The 15,833-nt window shown below is 32.2% G+C and overlaps 1 protein-coding gene across 5 annotated transcripts; it reads right to left on the reverse strand.

Moving 5' to 3' along the window:
• Window positions 1-471: 471 nt before the first annotated feature.
• On the reverse strand, window positions 472-9,670 carry LOC142626100 (pectin acetylesterase 10-like). Of its 5 annotated transcripts, none has more exons than XM_075799881.1 (13): window positions 9,575-9,670; window positions 9,172-9,489; window positions 7,721-7,803; window positions 5,742-5,871; window positions 5,548-5,621; window positions 4,275-4,361; window positions 4,064-4,188; window positions 3,920-3,980; window positions 2,741-2,794; window positions 2,547-2,624; window positions 1,917-2,022; window positions 1,618-1,763; window positions 472-768 (listed from the first exon to the last, which is right to left on the reverse strand). In XM_075799881.1, the coding sequence occupies exons 2-13, from the start codon at window positions 9,413-9,415 to the stop codon at window positions 661-663; spliced, it is 1,296 nt and encodes a 431-aa protein (XP_075655996.1). In that variant the 5' UTR covers window positions 9,416-9,489; window positions 9,575-9,670; the 3' UTR covers window positions 472-660. The 5 variants fall into 5 exon arrangements, 4 of the variants coding, with proteins under 4 accessions (XP_075655996.1, XP_075655997.1, XP_075655995.1 ...); XM_075799882.1 differs by lacking the exon at window positions 9,575-9,670 and adding an exon at window positions 6,950-7,122 and having other exon boundaries at window positions 9,172-9,187; XM_075799880.1 differs by lacking the exon at window positions 9,575-9,670 and having other exon boundaries at window positions 9,172-9,508.
• Window positions 9,671-15,833: the final 6,163 nt, after the last annotated feature.

Consider the following 15,833-nt stretch of genomic DNA (forward strand, 5'->3'; position numbering starts at 1 on the left):
AGCTGAATTGATTTAGCTTAGTAAAGTTTGATCCTATTGTTCCCACTAAGAATTCTGGACTGATGTCAGTTGTGGGTTTATCCTCTGCATCAACAAGGAATTTGGTTGGCCAAATTGTTACTTTATAGAAATAAAAGAAATTGTGCAAGTCATAGAACCTAGTTTTCAATGAGGTTAGATCAATACCATTCATATTTTTTCCCTTAGTGTCAATTTTGTCTGTTAGAGATATATTAGCCCAATATAATAGACTCAAGCTCAATCCTTTTAGTATAGAGCTTAGCTTATTATATATACATGTTATATATGGTATGCTAAACCCTTGCTTTTACTCAAGCCCAATCCTTCTACTCTAGGATTTAGCTGACTATATATACATTGCCTCTTGTTTTTACTTTCTTTTTGTTAGTTTTGGGCCTTTTGGCAATTCGGTGCGCTGTGCTCAATATTACAGCTTTCAGAGAAAAGGTAGAAAGAACCATATAGATGTTTACATGAATAGATTGAATATAAGAGAAACATGAAAACATGAATTAAGCTTGCTGATCAGCCTTAATACTTCTCAGCAGGTCTTATTATCGTTACAATTGAATTATGCATTTCATTTCAATATAATTTACGAGAAGAGTAACAATAGATAATGATATTCTAGCTATTCTCTCACTTAAACACGAGATTATGGCAGGTTTTGTCACAAGGAAATGGGCAATCAACAGCCTTAATCTCAGCTCGGTCAAAATACCAATTTCCAACAGATTCTGCAACCCCCTGCAAGTTAATCAGCAATAGTGAGTGAAAATAGGCTTGTGACAAAATACTGGAAATATATATAACATTTGGTTAGAGTGGATTTGTGACCTCAGTGGTAGCTATTAAGACAAAAGGATGGCACCTACATCCTTCATTTCTTTTATTAGAGAAACTTAATGAGTACAATGCACTAGATTTCGGTTCATAGTTTCTTTTCAAAGGTAACCTTTTGCTATGCCAGCCATACGGACTATAAATTGTATTCCCTCTTGCGGTTAAGAAGAGCAATGGCCAAAAGAAATCCTTTTCCTAGGCCTTAATTGATTGCACTAAAAGGAGACTACAGCCAAATACATGATTGATTAAGAACAAAATATTATATGCTCAAGGTAATTTCTGGGTAATAATACTGAGTCAGGTTATTTGCAAACATAAGACACTTGATATCTGCAACCTATTGATCAGAGAGCCTCGGATTAAATCACCTATCAGAATGAGGAAAGTCTAGAACGGGATATTTTCAATCTAAGACTAGAATTTAAACCTATTACTAGGTAAAAATAGACCATAGAATCACTAATAGAGTAATATAAAAGCACATTGAATACAAGAGTAAGTTACTTTGCTACAAAGATTTTTTCCAAGCAAATGTAAGCTAGTAGAATCAAAATCATCTTCTACCTAGGATTTGCACCCAGAGATGGTTCAAATTTTCCAAAACATTGCTAGGCTCCTCCAGAAAATTGGTTGAAAGCCAATAAATACGAGGCTTTTGACTAGGGCAAGAGTATTTTTTTTCGTTGTTTAGATATTTTCTGTACAAAATTATAAGAAAAAGGAAGTAGTAGTAATTGAGATTAGACATGCCTTGTTTCCTATATGGGGAGACTTCTGAGCAAACCATGTATCCTGTCTCTCAGTCTGGCAATGGGCAAAACATGAATTTATGAATAACCCATTTTTATTGGAGCTTGAGAAGCCTTTTACGGCATTCAGCATTTGATTTCGGAAACCTATTTTATTCAAGACAGGCAACACAGATAAATGTTACTATTACAGTTGAAGGTAGTATAGAAGCAAAAAAATATAGTGATTAATTGGTTAACACTGACATTTGAAACTAAAAGCATAAAGAGGCTGAAAGAAAAAGAATCTAATGAGATCACCCTGGAAAAATTGAATCTGCGATAGAGTGCAATGTGCATAATTTTTTCTGCATGCATGCCAATGGCCATGAGGATCAGCTGATGGTGGAGCTAAACTGGCCTGGATCTGATTAAGGGGACAAAATACTCAAGTACATAATTATATATATATATATATATATATCAATAATTTCAAGTTTTCAACAATGGGGGAGGCAGGATTCAAACCCTGATTCTCCTTATAAAGTAGAGGAGGCAATGCTATTGAGATACAAGGCTCTTGGCAATAGATCATTTTTAAAAAAGACAAGTAGTTATCTTGCAGCATGCAAATAGAGGCTTCGAACTTATGCAAAATCTGTGTACCACAGAAAAGACAAGGGACTGGCTACAACAATTTCTTTGCCAACACGCAAAATTTTTATAAGTGATATGAAGAGTCCAATATGATGATTCTAAAAATGTGAAGGACATATTCTTTCCCAATTTTGGACAATTATACTACACTATGAAACCTAAGGATATATGTAAACAAGATCCACTTGACATATTCATTTGCAATTTTAATGATGCAGTTGGAATAGTAGAAATTCTGAATCTTGACTAATTATTTCCTAAATGGTTGAAGGATAAATTAAATGTAGGACATACCTGCCACATATCATAAGCCGCATTGAGAAGAAAAAGTGGGGTTTTAATATCGGCAATTAAGTGCTGAGGGAAGAAGCACTGAAAATTGAGGAAGAAAATAAAAGATAATTATTAAGATTTTCAGACACGAGGGCAACTTAAATTTCCTGTGGTTCTACTAATCTAATGATTGGATTTAAATAAGAAAGAATTACCAAGGTTGGATTGAGGTGGTTGGTACAACTCCTTGGAAGACTTTTCTGCACACCCTGCAAGTTATACATTTTTGAAAACTCAATGTCATGGCCATCATTAAATTAGTTGGTCACTAACACTGAACTTCTGTTGTCTAAGATAGCCTAAAATAATAATATATCAATTTTGGTATCCCACATCGGTTAGAAGAATGATTTGGAGGTGCACTAATCTATTAAAGATAGTAGTCTCAATTGAAAATAAAAGAAGTAGGGAGGCATTTTATTCCCTATAAATAGAGTGGTGGTATAGCTTTGTTGCATATGTGTGAGAGTAAGAAACAAAGCTTTGTCTAGTAAGAGAGTTTAAAAGTAAGTTTTGTCGAGCATGTTAGTGTGAGGGCACATTTGGATGTGTTGAGTTTTTTGGTTAGTTTATATTTGAGAGTTTTTATGAGAACTTATGTGTGATTGTAATTCCAATTTTATCTCAGAAGACAAACATAAACATCATACAACAAGATTTTCATCATAATAGATAGAGATTTATGAACCCCCATTTAGTTACTTAGTAATTGAGTTTTTTTTTCCCCCGTGTTTGAGAAGCATGAGTATTCTGATTTCTTTTATTATTTTCTGTTTGTGTGATGTAAGGTAGGAAGAAGAAAAAGGAGGGGGGGGGGGGGGTGGAGAAGATGGTGGTTAAGTTGCACCCTCAGAAATATAATCAGTCACCAACTCACTACTTTTGAAGCTGATTATTACTACCATCATCAAAATTCATATCTGTACGCTTGGTTCCTTTTCAAAGACAACAAGGTGATTACCATCAACTGCATTTTGGTGTATGGGGAAATGTAGGAAAGTGTATGTTCAAATTTCCTAATTACATTGCCAACGAAACAACAACAATAACAACCAAGAATTAGTCCTACAAATTTGGTGCAAGCTATGGATCCTCAACAGACTAACGAACATGTTTCTTCACATCCTAATATTCTCATTTCAGCTATAATCATTTTATGAACATGTTTCTTAACAACCCAACCATATTGTCAAGAAAGTTTGCCTTTATTTGCTTTTTTTCTTTTTCTTTATCTGATAATAGTGCATTGCATCATAGCTTCCTAGGAAAAAACTCAAACCAACATCAAGAAACATGTGCCCCCACCCCCCAAAAAAAATAGAAGAAAAAAATACCTGTAACCAAACCACACCTCTGAACATAGTTCTCAAAGTGCGCCTACCAGATACATCAATTCTGCAACTCCAGGAAAGACCATTATGATATGAGCGAAATAAAAGAATAGTAAGTCAAATGATGCCATGTTACAAGGTATATACGTGTCAAGGAATAATCCACCATCACTCAGGCACTTGACTTTAGTGGTCCAAGGAAATAGTCCCCGAAATTCATCACAATGTAGAATAGATGCCAAACCACCAGCAGAGCATCCAGATAGAAGAGCCTAAGCAACAAATATAAGATGTATATAAGTAACACAGGAATCTGAAAATGAAACTAAATTTGTTTTAAAATTGATCGAACACAAACCTGAGTAGCATAGCGCATTCCCTTTGACATCAAATCTTCCATAGCAGCCAACCATATTCGTTGTCCTCGAAGATACAATTTTCCTGCCTGGGAAACAAAAATGAAGTCAATATTCATTCATCCACAAGCATGGCATCTTGTTGATCCAACCAACCTAATAGTTGTTCATTTAAGAGGAAATCTTCTTTAGTAGCTTATGATTAGAAAAAATGCATGTCTTTTGCTGAGACGGGGCATTCATTGTCCCCTTATTTGTAATCATCATGGAATTTCTTTCAAGATTGTTGCATTGAGCAAACAAGAAGATAAGACTTTCAGATTTCATCCAAAATGCTCAAACCTCCCATTAAAAATTTGTGCTTGGCATATGATTTATTCGTATTCTTGACTGCTGATAACAAGTCTGTTATATTAGTGAGGTGCTTTAGGAATTCAAGAGTATTGTTGGATTGGCAGCAAATCATCTGCAAAGTTCAGTGTTTTGTGCTGGACATTCTCAAGCTTAGAAGAAACAGAGTCTCAGCATTCAAGGCTTTGAGGAGGGGCAGCTACCTGTCAGATATTTGGGTGCACCATTGGTGCCTGAAAAACTAAGTGTGCTTGATTATAAACCCCTGGTAGACAGAATCATTTCAAAGATTGATTCATGGTTATCAAACAAATTTTCATTTGCTGGTATGGTCCCTCTTATTTCATCCGTCTTGTTTAGCATCCATTCCTATTGGGCAAGTCTTTTATTCTTCCTAAAATGTAAAATCCATTGAGATGAAGTTCAATAGAAAAATCTGCCTTTGCATCCAAAATAGCTTGCGAGCTTGTATGTGTTCCGGAAGTGTAAGGGGATTTTGTCTTGAAAGGGATTGAGGATTGGAACAAAGCATCTATAATGAAGAACATTTGGAATCTATTCTGACAAACTAGTTTAATATGGATTTTTTGGGTAAGAGAAAAACTATTGAAAGGAAAGTGTTTTCGATACTGCAGATTCAAGAATGTATTTGAGGATGGAGGAAAATCCTGAAACTCAGAAGTATTGCAAGACCTTTAATAGGACTAATGATAGAAAAACCACAAAAACAAAGAAAGCTACATTAGGATTAATAATTGCATTCGTAACAAAATCTTTTGATTTTTATACACACTTTTTTTATTAAATGCTTTATTTTATTTCTGCAAATTAAAAATAATAAGAATGATTTTTCATATACTTAAGACTTCTTGGCCCCCAAATAGTTTTATCATTACCATTCTTCTTCAATCTATTTCCACTGACCTTATATTGTCTGTCCCCACTAAAAGATGCACCATCACAATAACGAAGTTTGACTCTGTTCCAATTGAAAAAATCTGGGAGTATTGCAGTTGCATTCAGAAGATAAGATAATTTTAATGGCTAATTGAAGAAAAAAATGCAAGACAACTAATTATTTAGATTTAGCTCTGCAATAATGCTGATAGAAATGTAACCTGGATTTTCTTCCGCTTTGTTGCTTAATATCCCTGAAAATTGTATCTGCCTTTCCATATATGTTGACGAACCGTGACGAGTATTTTTACGATAAACACAACTTCTAATTGAATCACACCACCCTCCTCCCTGTAAGAAAATGAAAATCTCTTAGTCTTCTTTCAAGGAGATCACAGAAATCGATAGCAAAAGTTGAGAGAAAAAGTGAGCTTGGAATTAGAAGCATGAAGTGGCAGCAGGAATCATAATCAAGAACAATTTTTTTCATAGTAACAGTTTATAAAATGATTGATTAGGGTCCGGTTTTTGTTACTAAATTTACCAGAATGTGTTAAAGTAGGAAGCAGCTCCAAAAGCAGATACCAAAGCTACTTTTCACACTCAATAGCATCAACACAAAATCAGGATAATGGCACAAAGTTTTCAAGAGAATATTCTACATATCTTCTTTGTTTCTGCCTATCCTAACTCAGTTTGGACCGAAATCCTGGAAGGATAGGGAATTAAAACCAGCATTATTCCTCTGGGTCAAGAACCGACTGGATCATTGCTAAAAAAATATATATCTTGATGTCAAGATTGAAATTGTAAATAATAGTCTCTCCTCTTGTATAAGATCAGGAAATACGTAGCCAGATTCCTTTGTAAAGAATTTATACCCTTGTGAATGTAATACCCAGCAATTGCAAGCTGTGGCTAAGATTCTAAAAAGTTCATAACCCAGGAAAGGGGCCTGGCTTTAAATGACATGATGATGATGATGATCAAACTAGCAAGGATTGCATTTGGTCAGGGAATTGAATGAATAAGGAGAAAATTTGCAAGAAATGGATCAGCATGGCTCCAGACATTGGACTACTTGAGAATTAGGGGAGGCTATACAGATTGTAGAAATCTTCAAGTTCAAGAAGACAGGTTACTTACGAGCCCCCAATTTCAACACATAAGACTTCTTCTTAGCACCCCCAGTTCCTGACAAATACTAGGGGTAGACAACCCGTGCTCCACCAATTCTCCAGTCCTTGACATCTGCACGGGGTTACTTTGTCCCAAAAGCTTTCACAATTTCTCAAAATTTTAAAATTTATCAATCTGGTGTTTCATATTCAATTAAATTAATAATATCTAATTCAAGAAACCTCAGGTACTAGACACACATTGTGTCAAATGTTCCAAACCCAATGATGAGTTGATAGAAGTACTTTACCTCACAAAAATATGTAGCATCTTTCCTTGAGGGCAAAGCACTAATCCGTTTCATCCCCCATGATTAAAAAAATACTGCCAATGGGGAAGGTTTAGGCAAATCGACTTTTGAGTGTTGAAGATGGTACCTGGAAATATGGATAGCTGTGGTGGAATTGGGCTGGGTCCAAGGCACTGTACATAGTGTTGAAGGTAGTAAAATGGAGAAAGCCACATACAGGTTACGTATTTTGTTCCATTTCAAATTGAAAGAGTCATCTGACAATCAGATTTATAAAGGAACTCCAAGCTAAAATACTTATATCTATTTTGAGGATTGTGATTGCTAACTATCAGATTGTAAAAACAATTTGTGCTGATGATGAGAAATTCAGCAAAATTCAGACTGGAGAGAAGATGGTCCAAAAATACATTTATTTATCTAAGCCTGTGGCTCTTTATATTATAAAAATATGTAGTTTTTCAAGCAAACAGGGTTCTCATGTCATGCTACATAATGCATAAAAGCAAAAAATTTTAAACTGCAAAACCAATTTAATTTCAAAAGCATGCTTAAACAAAACATGAGAAGATTATTGAAAGCAACTATAACTTATGATAATGATTGCATATTTAGGTCATGCAACAAAAGTGCCCAACGGAACTAGACATGACGACTGTTGGTTATGGACAAGGAACTGATGACGAGGAGGATGATGACGACAACAACAGGTGTCATATTGCCGTGTGTTAAGTGTATGCTACGTCAAAAAAATTTGGTGTGGCTACATACCTCCAACTGAATGAGCCAACTGTTTGCTCCTGATCCATATCCTCGGTGGAGATGGTAGCCTGGTAATGTTCCATCCAGGCAGACTGCACATACAGGAGAGAAAGAGTCATGAAATTGTGATGATTTTCCAGATTCTTGTTTCAAATATTACAATGGTTTGCAGCAGAGAAGACCAGTTTCACAATAACTGAGTTACCATAAAAGCCCTGCTAAGCAGTAAAAACAGCAAACCAGCAGATATACAACAACTCAAAACATATAAAAATGCCAGGCAAAGATCCAACTGAAACTTAAGCTCCTAACAAACCAGTTATAAGATGAACCAAAAATAACAAGGTATTGAACTGAACATGCTGCAAATCCATGGACAGAAACAGAAACCAATCACTGTGCAAAAACAGAATAAGGGATTCCCTCAACAACAGATATTATACAAGCCTTCTCTTTTTTAAGCATAATAATTGAGAAACTCATAAAATTGTGCAATAGTTGAATGTAGGTACGTCATAAGAAATCAGATAATTAATAACACATGCAGAAACTAGGAAATTTCTGTTGAGATATTTTGCAATGTGTTATAATATAGGCCCAAGGGTCCAGGGCCCTAATCATATACACAGTTTTTATAACAACCAACCTTACTGTTTAACTCAATCCCATTGGCATAGTTGTTCCTCCCATTGCAAGGGCCAAAGTAAAAGCACTATTTACATCTACATCTACTATTCTAGTCATAATGTGGCTCCTTGCAGTTCTTTTTATAAAGAACAGATCACCCCAATACATGCCCAATGTGGGACTCAGCACACACCCCACAACACACACTCAATCAATTTGGGACATCACACCCACAATTGAGTCCCTTCCTCTTGCATCGAGGATCCTGCCGACATTACCCTCCCAAGCTTTGTCACTCCCATCGGATAAGACTTAAGAGCTCCTCCAATGCACATTCATGAATTTCGTTCTTTATCAAGCCCTTATCACAGATCATGAACCTCACACCTTCCGTGAGGCTACCTTTGGGCCCTTATGGCAGCAAGCTATCAATACCATTGAACTATTGTATTGTGAATGCATTGTTATACTACTTGTCCTGCTCTATACGCTTATATAAAAGCACCTCTGTGCACAGGTCTATACACATACATAAACGCAGAAACATAGTATTTTCTGCATGAAACATGTCAAGCAAAGAGAGGAATATAAAAGAACAAAGATAGTTACTATGAGATGAGAGATTCATAGGGAAAAAAGGATTTTAAAATAAAATGAGGCATGAGTCCAATGAACAGAGTTAGCAGTGTAACTAGAAACAATTACAAGCAATGGAGCATAAAAAGAGCAAGTTAACTTATACTTAATATCCTATCATTTGTCATAAAGATTCAATAGAGATAGAATAGTAATAAATACAGAGAAAACTAATGAAAGCCAAGAAGAAGGAATACCAGCGCCTTTGGCAGCAGCTCCATTGATAAGAGTAAGACCCACCAGCAATGGCTTACTAGCGTAGGAGACTCCATAACTCTGGTCATAAAAATGCTGCTCTGTCACATTCAAATCCTCAAAACCATCTATCCATTTGCTGGAAACTAACCCCAGCAACCACAAAGCCCACACTAATAACCTCATCTTCATTTTCAATGCTGCTGACCCCTCACTCCCATTTACTACTTCGGCCATTGCCCTCATTTCAGTTGTGGTGTAATGAGCGTCTGGTTTTGCATTATGTTTTTATACTAGCAAACAGTATTACCAGCAGATCACTGTTGGTAATAAATAAGAATATTCATCAAAACTTTAATATTTAAAAAATAAAATCTATGAAGGGTGTCAGGACTGAGGACTCACGAGGTCAATAGATATTATGGGAATGATTATTACACGCTTCGAGTTGCACACTCACTTGTTATTGTCCACTCCCGTAGTGTGATGTAAACTACTAAGATCGTATTTTAGAAACATAATTTTAAAATGAATAAATATTAATTATGTAATCAGATTTTTCATATAAAATGTGGTATATATTTGTTTATATTTTACAAAGCTTTGCGTCCCCCCAAGTCCAACCTCACATGATAAGAAAACAAAACACATCCCTACCGACATACCAACTCGGGAGTCGGGAAAGAGTGAGCTGCTAGCTAGCTGTATCACACTCATTCGTGAGTGATGGACGGGAAGATGACCCACAGCAAATTCTACAACCATTATTACATCATGAAAACGTCATAACTATTTGCAGTACCTGTGTGTTTTTTCACACTAATAAGTGCAGTAGTACTTCTGTACTCTGTCCGACCACTCCATTTCAAGAAAGTAAATACCATACAGTCAATTCAATGCCAAACTTAATAAATACGAGAAAAACAGGAGCCGTTGAGTAGGGTTGTTTAAGCAATAATTTTTAGTATTTATATAATATTAGTAAGTTGTCCGTGCGATGCACGGATAATATTATAATATTTTATGTAAGATAAGTTTGGAGAATGTTGTACATATATTATATCATAATTGTCATAGAACTTTGTTAGTAATGAATTCATTATAAAAAGTAACAAAAGCTAAACAAAATAATGAAATAGAGATGAAATTTAGAATTTTTTTAAATAAAAAAAACCTTAATGAACCAAATGCTAAAATCCTCAATTCATACATTATTGAAATTCATAGAAAAGAAAGCACACACATCATATAGAATTATACAGTCATCATTAAACCAAACCTCAAAAAAAAAAAAAAAAAAAAACCATTAACCCAAAACTCAATTCATTGTAGGAAAAAAGTCAATTTGTATTTCTTTATTGAAATATCAAGAAACTTACTCGAGAAAGAAGCTTTGGAGTCTAATGCAGATTGAATAGTCGTGTTGTTTTTCCTCTGCAAATTCAATTGCCATTGACTAAATCCCCTCCATCGTACCACCGTACACCCTTCGTATGATGGTCACTCCACAAGTATTAGTACTTGTGGGGTGGGATATGATGTATGGGGGCAAGGGCCGGGGTCAAAGTCTCCAAGAGAGAGCTTCACACACATATACACTTAAATTTGGTTAGAGTAGAATTTTTATTTTGTATAAAAAAAATAAAAAATAAAAAATAAAAAAAAACCTAGATGATAACTGCTTGATCCCTATAATCCAATTTATGATTTACAACATGTTTAGCTTTTGTTTATTTTGAAAAGACCAGCCTACTCAAGTCATATGCTAAGATTAAATAATCTTGAAAGGACAATGACAATGAGACTTTTACACTAAATAAACAATTATCAACTTCTCAGTTCTAGACTTCAAGCATCTTTTGGAAATCGATATACACAATAACACAACCTACAAAAGAAATAGCAAAACACAGAATTTCACGATCTTAACCCTACCGATTGTAAGTGAAGAAATGAATTTTTGAAAGTAACAAAAGATAACTTGAACTCATACATGTCAAGGCCACTTAATGTGCGATGGATAGCCACTGGCTACAACAAAAGATCACAAGAGCAATAGGTTTCTTCCATTGACCTGGTGTTTTAAAAAATTATAAGTATGGAAACAAAATTTGAGAGTAGCAGTAGTTTAGGAAATTTAACTATTAAAGGTTTTTTTTTTTTTAAGAGAAAGAAAGTTTTTTTTTAAGAGAGAAAGAGAATGGAAGCATATGGTCAAAGTTGAGAGGGGGAGGCAAAGCATGAGAGAGGTTGGGGAGTCAAAGGTTTAGAAAATCCTACATTAATCATTATAGCAGAGTTTTGATAATATGCAAAATCTGAAAACAAAAAGGCAAAAACCAAAACGTCATTTTGGAGGCAAGTTGTGATTAATGCATCTACACAATCATACAATCATAAAGGCAAAAACTTTTTATATAACTAACGTAAAAACTTGTCATACTAAAAAAAAAAAAAAAAAAAAGACTAACAGAGGAGGGAAACTTTGTTTATGAGATGTTTGTATGTAAATTCATCACCATAAAATAATAAGGATTCCCATAGAATCAAATAAATAGTAATGATTATTGTAAATAAAAGATATGGATTAGTGTAATTTAGGCAACAGAAATGCTAGAAGATTATCTATCTCGATCTCATTAGTTATTAGTATCCTTTTTTATTATTATAAAAAAAAAAATAAAAAACTACAACATTTGGTATACTAAAAGACATGAAGAAGAGAGTGAGTTGTGGTGTAAACTCAATTAATTAATGGGAGAGTTGGATGATTTTAGAGAAACTTCATAGGAGGTACCACTTGGCAAAAGCTTAGACCCTCACAAAATGAGATCTCTGCTTAATGGGAGAGTTGGATGATTTTAGAGAAACTTCATAAGAGGTGCCACTTGGCAAAAGCTTAGACCCTCACAAAATGAGGTCTCTGCTTTTATATATATATTGATTTTATGTATTTTTACACAATTTTTTTATCTACAGTATTTTTAACAAATATAAATAATATTATTAGAACAATATTACCAAACCGTCCATATTTTCACCAATGCCAGACTCCTGAGTGATTAGAAAGATAGGACTTCATGATTGCAAGTGGTGTGTTTTTGGTGAGCGGTTGGATTTGGGTGGTGGGTTTGTGGTAGTGGTCAATAATGTTTGAGTTTGGGCATGGTGGCTATGAGTATTGTGTTGACTATAATGAAAGAATATGTAGCTATGGGTGTGATTGGGTCTTGGTATTGTGGTGATTATTGGTATTGTGGTGGCTGGTAGTGCGTAGGATTGTTGGGTTGAAAAAGAGAGAGACAAAGAGGGAGAGAGAGAGACAACAGAGGAAGAATAAAAAATATATTAAAAAAATGATAAAAAATAATAATGAAAGAATATTTAAATGAAGTGGAAAAAAATATAAAAGTTTTACTGTTGAGTATATTATAAAGTGAAGTATTAAAAGCTATAAAGTGGCTTTTTAAGTTGTTAAGTGCTAAAATTTTTTAAAACCCTTTTATGTGAATGTTTTTAATTTGCCCATTAATTACTACAACTTCAAGTTTGCATGAGAAAGTACTTTATTAATTTATAAAGCATACACATTATCAAAAGTAGCTTGTAACACCATGCATATGCATGGATATACTTAAAAGATACATATTAAGATGCATAGTATAATAATCTTACATATATAATTTAAATATTATTGATAGTCATTCTCATTTTTTTTAACTCTTTGAAAAGTCTTGTAAGAATGTTATTAAGTAGAAAATGTAAATTTTTCATTTTTAAATATTTTTATGTTCATTAATTCTACACTCTTTGGTTTTTGTACACAACAACTCACTTGGATAGATATTTATGATATGGTCTCACATTTGATTCCAAAATTAAGAAATAAAACTCTTTAAAATTAAATCTTTTAGGACACATGGCGTAAAATTGAACTTCAATTGTAGAACCTAACATATATATATATATATATAATTTTTGTGCCAAATGAATTGTTTTTAGTTATAAAAAAATGCTCATAAATATAAAATCATTCAAACTCTCTCTTCCTCTAATTTATATATAGTGTTAGATATATTATTGTCTTTTTATGATTTATTTATATTGGACTTGTCTTTTTCTACTCTAAATTAACTCATTTGGCACAAAAATTAAAAAACTTCAATTAGATGGAACATGTGTCGTAAAATTAAACTCTAATTAAAATCCAATTTTTACACTATACTAACTAATTTAGTTCAAAATTTTAAAAATTTTGATTAGATGGGACACGTGGTGCAAAATTAGATTTTAATTGGATTTTTTCTCAATTTTACTTATTAATATATAAAAAATATATATATATATATATATATATATATATATATATAGATGCCTTATAAACTTGAATGGTTTTTAGTTCTACAAAAAAAAAGACTCATAAATATAAAATCATATAAAAATTATGTTTTTTATGGTTTACTTATATTGGAATCTTCGTTTTTTACACTGAATTAACTCATTTGGTACAAAAATTAAAAAACTTAGATTAAATGAGACACATGTAGCAAAATTAAACTCTAATTGAAATCTAATTTTTACATTGAATTAACTCACTTAGCACAAAAATTTAAACACTTAGATTAGATAAGACATGTGGCACAAAATTAGATTCTAATTGAATTCCAATTTGAAATCTAATTGGATTTTCTCTCAACTTTACCTATTATTATATATATAGACTAGTCGCAATCCCGTGCGATGCACAAAAATATCTAATTATTTTGTAATGAAATATAATATGGACAAAGTTTAACTACAAAATTGGTTGTAGCGTAAAACTACAACCTTACTTAATATCATTAATATTACTCGTATTTTGAAAATCTAATAGTTAGAATGCATGTTCTTTACGCACTTAATATACATATAAAATTTTGTGTCAATCAAATATTATTTACTATATGATTTATAAGCTTATATTTTATGTATAATTTTAAATTACAAAAACTTGCAATTTAAACAATTTATTGATAACATAGCTATTGATCTTTAATTTTTTAGAAATTTTACAAGCATGGAAGGTATAAGAAGGAAATGTAATCCTACGATGGATTTGTCAAAATTCACCTCCAATAAAGAGATATTGAGAAAAGTTGTAACGGTCTTAGGTTACAACCAATTTTGTAGCTAAACTTTGTTCATGTAATATATAATTTATTTTTCTAAAATATTCATAAAATTATATAATTATGACTAATCATCTGTAACAAAGCGTTTTTCTCATAAGATACTTTTATTTTAGATGTATTAACTATTAATTAAGAAAATTTTCTTTATACAACCATTTACCAAACCAATAAAGGGTTTGGTAAACAAAGCGTAAGGATTTTTTTTTCTCCCTAAAATAAAACAATGTTATACTACTTTATTAATATTTTTTAAGTAATGACTTTTGTGTTCTCTATAAATAAAAGATTAGATTTTTTTTTTACTTTCTTTTAATATTAAAATTTTCATATACTCATATTATGAGCCAATTTGCTAGTGATAGAATATAGAATGGATTAATTTTTTTCAATCATGATAGTTAGAAAAGAATGATAAAAATAGTTTTCCCACCGTTCAAAATTTCAACCTGTAGCCTTCTATTTTAATGTTATCCTTAATCTCAAATCAGTCTATCTCTCTTGAAGTATATAAAGTATGATCATGATCTCTCTTCTTAAATACAGTGCTTATCTCAATACATCCATAAAAATATTCCAAATGAAAACATATTTATATGAAGATGCTTTGCAAACAAGCAAAATTTCATATCAATCGTTGCTTAACAATAATTAATTTGACTAATTAGAAAAACAATTAGTTGTTAATAATCTATTATGATTATTTTCTCTGTAAAAACTGCAAAATTCTCCTCCCAAAAAGATTATCAAATAAACTATTAGCAAAATCTCACAATCAAGTTTCTATATGCATAATAATAATAACAATAATAATAATAATAATAATAATAATAATACAATTACAAAAGCAAAAATATGTCACTTATCCAATTATTTTCGTTTGACTAACCTTTGATTTTATATAAATAAGTGACACTATAGAATATTTCTAAATTTCTAATATAACTATTAAGAGTACTTTCTCTATAAAACTACAATTTTGCCTACCCAAAAGAATTTAAAAAAAAATTTTAAACAAAACTTAATAAAGTCTCATAGTATAACATCTAAATGGATCACTAAAAAAAATCAAATTTTAACTTGCAAAAAAACTAATTATTAACCTAAATTAATTCAAACCAATAGGATAAAGAGAAAAAAATGTGATCGGGAATCGGAATAACAAAATACCTAAATATGCATAAAAGTCGATACAAATTTTTCAAAAAGAGAAATAAATGTGATGTGACAATTAAATTAACAATAATAACAATAACCATTAATGGAAAAAAAAAAAAGTAGTTGAAACAATGAAAAAATACAACAAAAAAGAAACAAAATTGGGGAGAGAGAGAAAGTATTGAACTTTTTTCCGTGAACAACTTGGAATGAATATAGGAGAGAGGTGGAAATGACGTAAAAAGAAATTTATAAGAAAAGTAAGATGGAAGAGTTAGGATAAAAGTATATGAAAGGTTGAAAAAAAAGTGAAATGGTAGAATTTAAAAAGTTACAAA

The sequence above is a fragment of the Castanea sativa genome, chromosome 2 (genome assembly GCF_040712315.1).
Source record: "Castanea sativa cultivar Marrone di Chiusa Pesio chromosome 2, ASM4071231v1".
Lineage (NCBI taxonomy): Eukaryota > Viridiplantae > Streptophyta > Magnoliopsida > Fagales > Fagaceae > Castanea > Castanea sativa.